The sequence below is a fragment of the Pleurodeles waltl genome, chromosome 7 (assembly GCF_031143425.1).
Source record: "Pleurodeles waltl isolate 20211129_DDA chromosome 7, aPleWal1.hap1.20221129, whole genome shotgun sequence".
In the NCBI taxonomy this organism is placed as follows: Eukaryota; Metazoa; Chordata; class Amphibia; order Caudata; family Salamandridae; genus Pleurodeles; species Pleurodeles waltl.
The window spans coordinates 71,162,323-71,174,822 of NC_090446.1; the positions used below are offsets into that span (position 1 = coordinate 71,162,323).

Genomic DNA, 12,500 nt, shown 5'->3' on the forward strand with positions numbered 1-12,500 from the left:
GTCAAAGTGTGGTCTTTATGTTATTGTAGATTTTTAATCTAGAGGTGGGCCTGCAATGTAGCACGGGTAGTGCGAGCAGCACTGAAAATATACGTGAATGGCACCATCGGTTGTGCAAGAGCACGCAGGTGTTCGAGTTGATTTTGCTGCCGCTCAAGTAGAAAATCTTTTTGAACAGTAGCAAATCTAATAGAACGTCAGCTCTCTGACCGCAACCCCTCGTTAACTCCGCTGACAGCTGCCATTGGAAATTAGCACTAAGGGACGCCAAATCTCTCTTGCCGTAGTAAACCAGGGTTTTTGCAGCTTGCCCCTGACTTTTTGTCCCCGTTCAAACTTCTAGATGCTGGTTTTCGATCCTGACAGTGCACTAACGCCGGCTAAACTAGGCTCCAGTGCCAGTGTTCATTCCCCTAAAAATGAAATACTCGATTGTAAAACCATTGACACACACTTTTGCACCCCTGTAAGACCTTAGATAATAGAATCCCTAGGGCATGGGTAATAAAGAGGGTCCCTAAGGGCTGCAGTATGTATTGTGCCACCCTGAGGGACATCCTACAAATTGCACACAGCCTGCTATTGCAGACTGCATGTCATGGTGCAAACCATGAGTGAAAACACATGGCCCACTCATTGTGTGCAATGCCAATATCAATGCATACAGCATTTGTAAGGCACCCCTACAGCAGGACTTGAACCCCTAAGAAAGGGTGCATTATATTTTATGTGAGGACATATCTGCATGAGCAGATATGCCCCTGTGATGTCTAATTTTATTACTAGATATTACAAAAGAACAGGGAAGTAATCTTAAGGTATGTCATCACAAGTTATCCAGTTACATAATGGCTTCACTAAAACCAATGGTGTTTATGTCCACAGTCAGGGTGGAGCAACTGCAGACCTAAAGATACTAGTCATAAATACCCTTTATGTATGCCCAAAGTAGTACACTTAGACGTTTGGTCTAAGTCTAGACCAAACGTCTAAGTTTATCTTTGTGAATCCGGCCCTTTGTGTTAAAAGAAAAAACCTTAACACTATCCTCTGACAAGCCTAAACTGCTCATCCACACAACCACAAAAGAGAGCATTTAGGGTTATTACTTTAACCCCTGTAATTCAATAAGGGACTTCTGTACTATCTGCATAGTGAACTCCTACATTCAGTACACTGCATAGATAGACAGCTTCCTACACTCGCATATTCTGGAGCCTGGGGGGAGAAAAATTCTGCCACGTGGCAAGTGGCAGAATTTGGCCAGAACTCCGAGTTAAAAAGTAATGCAGACTGGCCAAAATGTTGACAATTCTGGGGGTGGAACTGAATATTTTGCCTACGCCTAGTTTAAAATTTAAATCTTTTTTTCCCGTACAGCACAACTGGCCTAGCAGAGCTACCGCTGACTGCACCAGATGGAGTCACTGAGTATAAGGCAACAATGATCTGTCTGGCTGACAAGATCTTTGGCCTCTCACCACCTACGAGTATCAAGGTCTTCAAGCCGCTCTTCGTTCAGCTGACACTGCCCTACTCTGTCATCTACGGGGAGACTTTCAGTGTGGTGGCCACTGTCTTCAACTACCTTGAGCACACCATTCAGGTATGTGAGGCTTCTGTGGAAAGTAGAACGGGCCAACGACAAAGGCCATTTCAGCAGAAAGAGGGCATGGTAGAGTAAGGAAGGGTTTCTCCAGAAACACTAATGCTTTCATAAGTTAAAATGTTATTTGTGGAAACTTACTCTGGTGGATGCACATAAAAGAACTCTTGGCTACTCTATTGATTTCTAAACCTGTGTTGTGCACTGTTGAATTGATGATAGTGCCATGTGCTGCCAAACTGAAAGTTTAATGGTAGTCCTGTGCACTACTGGCCTCGGGGCTCAAGGCAAAGCTGTACCTTATGGGTCCCACGACTGTCTCATAGTACTGTGTGCTACTGAACTCAGACCTTAATTGGTCTACTGTATACTGCTTGCCCTGCTGTCATGGTTATCCTCAGAGCTTCTAGTTTTGCGGCTCAATACATGTGTTCTGCACTGATAGCTCCAAGGAGTTTGGTGGTGTTACTGTGTGCTGCTAACCCTGTGACTTGATCTTACTGCTCTGAGCTTCTGGAGAGAGAATAATAGTAGTGCTCTGCGTGGCTGCCTATGGCAACTAGCGTTCCCCTTGCTGTATGTCTTGGGTTTCATTCTATCTGCTGCTGACCCAAGGGCAGAAATGAAGGAATTCCCATGGAAACAATAATGGAGGTTCTGATTTCTCTAGCTAGTCCTCACTCCTCCCTTGTGTTTTATCTGGAGACTCCACCTGCTTTAAAGAGGAGAAGTCTCTGGGTGAACGGGCTGGGACTGTGCTGTTACCATGGAATATTCAATTTATATGAGGCTAGAAACTCCCATTGCCGGGCCATTGGAATTAAACTGACACCCGTAAAAAGGAACATAGAGCAATATAATCTCCAAAAGACTCCATCACCTATACCATCATATTCCTTAACTTTTCACTACCACCTCAACAGATGTTTTCAGGCTGCTGTTTATTCCATTTAAATTAGCCATTTAGGAGAAGCTCTTCAACATTTATACTTTTCCATGAATCCTAGAGTAATCAGGGGTTACCAGGCTCAGATTGTGAAAATCACAGCCTTTGGGCTTAATGTTACTATTGAACCCAAAACTGAGTACCACGTACATTCCTTAAGTACTTGACCTTCAGTGTGGCAATGTCAAGCAGCCCAAGGCTTAATTAGTGGGGTGGTCTGGGGTTAGAGACTCAAAACTTAAACACTCCAATAGTACTTTACAAATCATTGTCCAGTCGGGCCTTTCTTTTATGAAAGAGAAAGTACTTTACTTTTCACACCCATTGCACACAGATAATGTAAAACATCAAAATATTCCACAGCATTCAGCTAATACTTCTATGGTTTCTCAGGGGGGGGGGCTCTGCTTCTCTAGAAAGACAGATATCAGCTCTAATCTAAAGCAAAAACTAGTCTGTTTGTTCTTCTTGGTGTAGATGGGATGAGCAATAGTAGCAGGGAGGCCAAAATGGCCTTTGTAGGGCTTCTGTGAATGTTCACTCTCTTATTTAGTGGGTCACCTTGTGAAAGAAAATCTGCATAAATGCCATAAAAGTCCAAAAGGGTTTATTAACAAAAGAAAATTAATTATCTGTGACTCACAGATGGAGAGTGGCCAAGATGGTGGCCACAACGGACTTGTAATCGAGAGCTCCGTGCTGGTCTACTCAATATCCTGAAGGAATCCTTCCCATCCAGAGATCAATTTTGCTGTGAGACCACCGGAGCCCTTGGTCTAATGCTTTACTCATGTACACACCTCCTCATTAGCATCTGAAGGACTCCCACACTGAGGAGTGGTACAGCTGATACAACAGGGCTACAAGCAGCCTAACTGAGAGCAGTGTGGTGCACGCCTAGAGATAGCATGCCCAATGATTGGGAACCACAGACAGGGCTCCCCAGGTCACCCTGGGCACCCAACTCCTGCCTCCTCTACCGTGTTCCCTAAGTGGATGAGCCACTATGCATCGCGCAGTCGGAGCCTTGACGCGGCCCTCACAGATGCTGAGAAGTGGCCACATAAATTTAACGTGAGACCTGTAGATGGAGCAACGGAGCTCCTATAGCTATGTTTGGTCTCTCATACACCCTACGGCCCTGCAGGAACACCAAGGACGTCTTCATCTTCCTCCTGTGGAGACATGACCTGACTCACCTGATGTCCCTGCTACTCTGTTACTCTGCCGCGTCTGCGGTCCACTTCCAGAGTTAACACTCATCACCTACCTAAGAACACATCTGATGAGCCTAATAACAACGCCATACTGCAAAGCTGGTGGTCACCCACTTTGTCTCTCCAAACAACTGCAGTATCTGGACACAAACTATGGTGCTCCTGCTGCAAGACCTGCATTATGCAAGCCTGATCTCCACAAATGTTGGTTGGCCATATAATCGTCTCTGCATTACTCCCCAACTAAGGCCACATCTGCAATGGTGCCTGCGATTTCATAAGCTACAACACAAGAACTTGCGGCTACAGCTTTCCATGTTTGACTGTTTCTCTACAATATCATGCTCAAACAGTGGTAAAGACCTCAGTTGCCTGTCTTCGTCCTTCCCAGGTTGCCTAACAATTGGAAGGGACACTACTGCATATTAGCATAGAGCACCCTGGCCTGAAAGCCACTGGGACAAGAAAGCTCAGGGGAATAGATGCTCCTAGGCACCACCGCCTGACTACTTGCTGCACATGCCTGCTGTGGGTGCTGCTCATCAACCCACATGCTCTGCACCTTACATTGATCTGCCATGATGGTGAAACTTAAAATTAATAAATCCTTGCTGCATGACCCACCGCCATCATCATCCTCCGCAGTGCAGAGGCCCTGGCAGAGTACTCTTCAGGCACACTCCACCCGATTTGAAAAGGTTCTACATGCTAACTTGAGACCAAAACATGCTTTGAAAGCCACGTAGACACCATTTCCTTGGATGTCAATCGACACTGAGCGGATCACTGCAAACTGACTGCTCGCGTAGATGAGGCAGAATCTTCACTTACTACATTGTGCCTCACAGTGCAAAAATTACAAACACAGATGAAGCTGCCTGCTGCTAAAGTGTCTTCCTTGCACCGCAGGGTGTAGGACACCGAACGGAGGTCTAAACGCAACAAAATCCACCTGGTGGGTTTCCCAGAAAGAGCAGAGGGTCCAGTATGGAACTTTTTATTAGAACAATGGTTGATAAATATTGTACTGGTGGGCAAGCCACCTAAGGCTCTTGTCTGTACAAAGGGCATGCAGGATACCTGGTAAATCACCTATTGTGGGTGCCCCACCATTCCCCATTATTGCTCAGCCCCTCAACTTCCATGACCTTGACCTGGTGCTTCAACAATTCTGAGTGAAAGGCCCCTGGCAATATGAAGGCGCCTCAATCACTGCATATCCTGATTTCATGGCAGAAGTACAGAGGATGCGCAGCTCCTGCGGCAAAGTCAAACAAAGACTCCAGGAACTGGACAATAATTGCAAGCGAAGCTGCGTGTGGTGGACAGTGTGATGAGCCATATGTTTACCTCACCAGAGGATGTCTGGAATTGGCTTCATGCAGAAGGTCTAGCTCAAACCCTTTTGGAAGAATCTAATGACTCGGAGTGGCTGACATCCCACCTCCAGCATCGCAAACATAGAACCACCAAAGCCAAGCTGATGCAGGATCAAGCAGCGGTCGAGCAGACCAAAGTGGTGCTGGGGGTTCTGCAATTCAGCGTGAGCTACTTCTCCCCACTGCAAGTGGATCAACCGTGAGACACTGGATCCAATACGGGGGCCTCAGTGTCCTTTATAACCACACTAAAGAAGGGCCCTGTGATCACCCTGTGCTCTGCTGATGACCTGTGACACTCCTTAGTCTACGCTACAAGGATACGCATTGTCCACCACAACCCACAACCACAATTGGCCTTTCCCAAGCCCCGCGTCTGATCCATGCTTGGTTTGGATGGTAACTCCCTCCTTGTCAAGCCCATGACATGGAACTATTAGAACAAACCTTTCACGCCTCACGTAGAATTCAAAATGGACCTATTTACTTTATTAATATTTCCTTTCTTATTGGAATGTGGTTGGGGATTTTTTAGTCGACTGACCTGGGGAGGGGTTATCGATTATTTTCTTGTTGTTTTAATTTGACATAAGTTGTTTGGGAATCATTGCAAATGGTTATATGTAGCTGGGACATTAATACACAGGGTGAAGCAATGCAAACCACATCCTGAATAACACACACAAAACACATCTTAATTAGACAATGCTCAGTGATAATTTACCCTATGCACTGATGTAAGATGGTCACCCTAACAGATGAACAAACACAAGTGCACTGTGTAATTACGTAGAATGTATGGGGCATGGCTACCCCAGCTAAAAGATACTGCATACATGCTTATCTTTAACCCTTCCACACCTTACCGCTTCAGAACTCCACTTAGTGAGAGCCAAATGGCATGGCCAGATAAATGGCTTGATCTCATCAGCATTCACATGGGGAATACTTATATTAATTGCCCCAGGACCCCATACAAGGTATATAAACATGTAGCTGACAGGGGAGCCAGATACGTCATCATTAAGGGCCTCCTAGGTGAAGCCCCGCTCTCTCTGCTGGGTCTGTATGCTCCCAATTCTGGTCAATCTGAATTCCTTAATACCCTCACTCCAGCCTTGTTCAGAGACACTCAGACAACTAGTTTATGGTGAAGGGGGATACAATTGTGTGCCAGATCTGCATGGGATCACTCACCCTCTGCTGTGCAATGCAACATGTACTAAGATAACACAACAGTTCAACACATGGTTACAACACAGACAGCTGCATGACGTCTGGCTCATGGGACATTTGAACAATCGGGTATATTCGTTTTACTCCCCAGTACACAACTTACACACTAGACTGGACCTATTACTATGCACTGTACCAATGAGGTCACAAGTAACCAGACACAGATAACCACTCCAGGTAGTGCCCCAGTGAGGCAAGTGGCAACCACACATCCCTACATGGTGCTACAGCCAGAGGCCTTACTCAACCCCCCATTTTGCGAAGACACTTCAACCTACATCATGAAATATTTCAAACATAATAAACGGTCCTGAGCATCCAGGGCAATAGAGTGGGATGCACACAAGGTGATGGTGCATGGCCATTGCATGGCTGCTTCGTGGAGAGTCCGCCACACATTGCATGATGAATTAATGGCCCTAGAATGAACCTTAAACATGGCAGAGGGGAGGTAGTCACCAGACAGTACAGAGAAGCAGAAACCACCTGAGCAAACACAACTACAGATGCTGGCTAGCTTCTATGCAGGTGGATGGTGATTGCTCAAGCAAACTGCTTTCATTGCTGACCCGAAAAGACCAACTGCATGCCCCGATAGGGGCCATCTGTCGACGATCCGCTGACATTAATGGATTGATGGTCAACCCACAAGCCAACATCAACTTGGTATTTAAATCTACTATTGCACATTGTATGAGGCTGCAGTTGAAGCTTCACCCGGTCAGATGTCTGAATTTCTACTGGGGTTGCCCTTTACTTAACTGTCTCCCTTGCAGAGGGCTGATCTTGATGAACTGCTTCATTTGGAAGAGATCAAATTGGCAATAACACAAATTGAGTTAACTCTACTTATTCTGGACTGATCTCACAACGCTTGCTGGAGGCGATCAATTGAAATTCATACATGAACGTAGTACCTTCCTTAACATCAGACGACTGTTGAGATTACTGAGAGGCACACCAACTGAGGCACATCGCGAAGTAGCAGTCTCGAACGGAATAGAAAAAGTCTTCGACACCTTGAGTTGGGTCTTTCTGTTGAAAACACTAGGGCACATAGAGTTCGGCCTTGACTCCTGTCTGGGTGCACACACTGTACTAGGGATCGATTGCTAGGGTTAAAACGAGTCAGTAGATTTTCAGACAGCTTCCCCATTCAGAGGGGTACTCGCCAAGGATGCCCACTCTCATCCCTCCTTTTCACCATGGCCATAGAGCCGCTGGCTTGCCAGTTACTCTAGCAAGCACGGACGTGGGGGATCCCAGAAATGAACATGTATCACATTGTGTCCCTATATGCTGACAATGTCTTGATCTTCTGGCACAAGTTTGATACATCGTTCCCAATGCACTTCCTAGTTGACTTCAGTTTCATTACAGGACTGCAAGTCAACTGGTTCAAGTCCTGTTTATTCCCTCTTGCCCCGATTCCCGAGCCCCTCAGGAACGATACATCTATACACAGACTCCAATGTTGTCACAACACCTTTAAATATTGAGGTATTAATGTATAGCACTCAGAGGCAGCCCTCAGAGAGGGTAATGCGGACCGTGCAGTAAGCTCGATCCGAGGATCTCTCCGCTTCTCGTAATCATTGCCTCTCTCTTGACTAGGATGAGCAGCAATATCTAAAATGCTGATGTTACCTAACTATTGTATTTCTTTGCGCCACTCCTGCTGACACGCCCCAAAAACTTCTTCTGGGAAGTGCATGAAATACTTCGAGATTTAATATGGGGGACCGGCAGAAGAAGAGTGGCACGGGCTATCACACACTGGTCATTACTGGAGGGAGGACTCCTAATTTCAAACTGTACTATGTCGCAGCAGAACTCCAGTAGCTGATGCACTGGTTGGATACACCCTGGGCCTGGTTGGTATCTATATTTGGCTCATGGACCGTGACTGTCGCCCACTGAGTGAACAACATCAGGGGGCATATTTATACTCCGTTTGCGCCGAATTTGCGTCGTTTTTTTCGACGCAAATTCGACGCAAAACTAACTATTTATACTTTGGCGTTAGACGCGTCTAGCGCCAAAGTTCATGGAGTTTGCGTCATTTTTTGGCGTGAACACCTTCCTTGCGTTAATGAGATGCAAGGTAGGCATTCCCGTCTAAAAAAATGACTCCGAGGCATATGCGTAGGATTTATACTCCCGGGCAAAAATGACGCCCGGGAGTGGGCGGGTCAAAAAACCCCTCATTTGCACCTCTTTTTAACGCCTGGGTCAGGGCAGGTGTTAAGGGACCTGTGGGCTCAGAATGAGCCCAGAGGTGCCCTCCCCTGCCCCCAGGGACACCCCCTGCCACCCTTGCCCACCCCAGGAGGACGCCCAAGGATGGAGGGACCCATCCCAGGGAAGAAAAGGTAAGTTGGGGTAAGTATTATTATTTTTTTTTTTTGGTGGCATAGGGGGGCCTGATTTGTGCCCCCCTACATGCCACTATGCCCAATGACCATGCCCAGGGGACATAAGTCCCCTGGGCATGGCCATTGGGCAAGGGGGCATGACTCCTGTCTTTGCTAAGACAGGAGTCATGTTAATGGCGTCTGGGCGCCAAAAAATAATTGCGCAAATCGGGTTGAGGCGATTTTTTTGCCTCAGCCTGACTTGCCCCATTGTTGGACGCCCAAACGCCATTTTTCCCTACGTCGCCGCTGCCTGGTGTACGTCGTTTTTTTTGACGCACACCAGGCAGCGCCGGTCGGCTAACGCCGGCTAACGCCATTCAATAAATACGCCGCCCGCATGTTGCTTCAGAATGGCGTTAGCCGGCGCAAATTTTTTTGACGCAAAACTGCGTTAGCGCAGTTTTGCGTCAAAAAGTATAAATACGGGCCCAGATGTCCACGCCACATGCATGCTGGTGCCTCCCCATGTGTGTGGTGTGGACAATCACCGCTGATTCCATTAATGTGAGCTCATCACCTGCCCACTATCCACGAGGTATCAGCCTGGAGCGAAGCAGCGATTGCCCATCTGGGTGAACTTTACAATAATGGGACACTTATTTCCTTCCAAGATAGTAGGTAGGAGTACGGAGTAGGTGCCGGTCATTTTCCGACTTACCATGCGGTCAGACAACTTGTGCGAACCACTTGGGGGGCAAGAGAAGTGGAACCGACCCCATCACCCTTCTTGACTATCCTCCTCACATGTGGGAATATAAAATGTGCCATATCCTTATTATACTCTGCATTGCTCACTGCCACAATGAGCAACATGATTGTGGCAAAGACCAGATAGGACCTCAGCCCCTCACAGCCAAAAAGTGTTCCCAAACACTGTGACAAGTAATGGAAGTCTCTAGGAACCTCGGATTCAGATACACACAGTTCAATTACATACACTACACTTACCTATCCCCCCATCACATCAAATGCATATTTCACAACTCAGACCCAAAATGTTCCCTCTGTCACTTACCGGATGCTGTTTTTTACCAAATGGTGTGGGAATGCCCCCTCTACAGGTGGCCTGGCTGGAGGTTACGAACACCACAGTGGAGCACATGCTGCTACCTACCCCTGAATCTTGTATTCTGGGGATTCACCTCAAAGCTAAGGGGAACAAACAGCCACACCGGCTCATAGATCTGGCATCTGCCCTATTTATTCAGATAGCCATGACCTGGAAGGCACCTTCAACACCAAACACAAAACATTGGCTGCGCACACTCCTACTGTGGGCCAGAGCCTGAAGCCACTACATTACATCTGCTATGATGCAGGGGCATACACACGATGGGACTGGGAAATTGGGACACCTATATCCTTATCTTAGAAGCCAAGAACAACATCCAACCACCAAAAGGGAATTCTCCCATCACTCTCACACTACGTTTAGTTTGGTATATTTTTTTTACTATTTGACATATGTGGCTCTACAAGAGTAGCCGTTCTTGTTGCACTAACAGGGGAACCTGTCACCTGCTTCCACAAACTATCACCTTACCCAGTCGCTACTACACCAAAACCGTAATTTCTTTCCCAATGTATCACCAGCTTTGTGTATTTATATATGATTCCTGTCTCTCCCAATGTAATATGTTTGCCTAGCAATGTTTTCCTTTCATGGTTGCGTTAAAAAACAATAACACAGACATTAAAAAAAACTATGACTCACAGATTCAGTCGACCTAGGGATCCACCTTCAAACCAGACTGCAGCAAACTCTGGAAGCAAAGGCACACATATTTAGAATTCCAGATGCAGGAGGATCACATGGCTTTGTGAAACAAATGTGGTACCTAGGTGCCTGGATCCATGATCATAACAAAGAAAGAAGATTATCTACACATGTTACAAAAAGCTAATTAAAACGTTCCAATATCAGGAACCAAGATGATAAAGAAAGGCTCAAAATGACACAGATGGGCACTTCCTCCTGGCATGGTTAGCAGGGGTAAGAATCCAAGAATACAACTTTCAGTTATGTTAAACCACTTAGTTGCTATTCACACCACTTTTTATGTTATTTTCCACTTTTTCCACAGTACTGGTAGAGCATGTTCCTCCTGAAGGTGTTTGGTGCTTTGTGGGGGTAAAGCTGCTCCAGGTAGGATGCATTCTGCATGACCTACCACCCAAGGATTGCAATTTCTTTGCCCAGTCCCAGATGACGTGGGAGTTGTCCAGTGCATACAGATTATTTTGTGTTAGCAGCACTAATACTAGATGAAGGAAGGTAGCATCTGGGTTGTGCCGCTTAGAGTCTGGTGGACCTTGTTGATTGGGGCCTTCCTGTCTACATCCCAAACAACTAAGGAGCCCTCCCCAAGTCTCAACTGTGAGTATTTAGGGGGTGATTCTCACCCTGGCGGGCGGCGGAGGCCGCCCGCCAGAGTTCCCCCCTCCAAAATACCGCACCGTGGTCGAAAGACCGCTGAGGGTATTTTGGGTTTTGCACTGGGCTGGCGGGCGACCGCCAAAAGGCCGCCCGCCAGCCCAGTGCAAAACACCCTTCCCACGAGGACGCCGGCTCAGAATTGAGCTGGCGGAGTGGGAAGGTGCGACGGGTGCAGTGGCACCCGTCGCGTATTTCAGTGTCTGCAAAGCAGACACTGAAATACAAAGTGGGGCCCTCTTACGGGGGCCCCACGACACCCCATACCGCCATCCTGTTCCTGGCGGGCGAACCGCCAGGAACAGGATGGCGGTATGGGGTGTCAGAATCCTCCATGGCGGCGCAGCGAGCTGCGCCGCCATGGAGGATTCATTTGGGCAGCGGAAAACCGGCGGGAGACCACCGGTTTTCCGCATCTGACCGCGGCCAAACCGCAGCGGTCAGAATGCCCTGCGGGGCACCGCCAGCCTGTTGGCGGTGCTCCCGCCAACCCTGGCCCCGGCGGTCCATGACCGCCGGGGTCAGAATGACCCCCTTAGTGTTGGTTGATGTGCCCTCTAACAGTGCAGGACAACTTTGTCCTCAGCATAGTACTTCTACCAGCACTCTGGGTCTTTGGTGGGGACTGCAGGGTGTAGTCAGGATTCTTTAGCAACCTAATTCTTCTAGGTTGTATGTGTAAAACTCATACAGAGTCAAGCTCCATGGCACCCTTTACACATGGTCCAAAGATGGTTTTGGTTCATTCAATATCTGCTCCTTCACACTTTCCCTTCTTCAGGGCAACATCTACCTCTTGCAGTAGCAACTCCAGTGCCCTCCTAAGGAATTGCTTCAAAGCAGGAGGAAGGCAATGTCTTCGGGTAGGCTTGCTAATCTACACAGGCTTTGGGTCCTGAGTATGGGAATGGGATTTGGCAGAATGTAACCCAAACCTGCATTACAAAGTGTTTCTTGGTCACTATGGCAGTGAAACCCCAGATTATTGTAGAGAAATCATGACAAGGGGGCTGGAAGTTTCTGTCAAATCAATATATTAAGCTGCAAACATTGTTTGTATTTTTCAACGGTAAGCATTAAGACTGGTTTGGAGCAGTTTTTGATTTTTGCTTATTCTTCCCAGGCTTGCCAGTCATGGTATTTTTATTCAGATGTCAGAGCAAGGTGTGGAGTTGAAATTCTTCCATAAGGGGTGGAGGGGGTGCAAAACAAGGGAACAAGTGAGGAAGAAGCTGTCCCACTTCCAATGAGTAATGGGGCAGGAA

At 47.2% G+C, this 12,500-nt stretch overlaps 1 protein-coding gene across 1 annotated transcript in view; it reads left to right on the top strand.

Annotated features, from left to right (window-relative positions):
• Positions 1-12,500, top strand: part of LOC138303656 (alpha-2-macroglobulin-like protein 1) — a 182,941-nt gene that overhangs the window by 118,214 nt on the left and 52,227 nt on the right. The window contains exon 19 of the mRNA XM_069242960.1: positions 1,381-1,606. Coding sequence (XP_069099061.1) covers positions 1,381-1,606 — 226 coding nt within the window. The remainder of the gene's footprint in view (positions 1-1,380; positions 1,607-12,500) is intronic.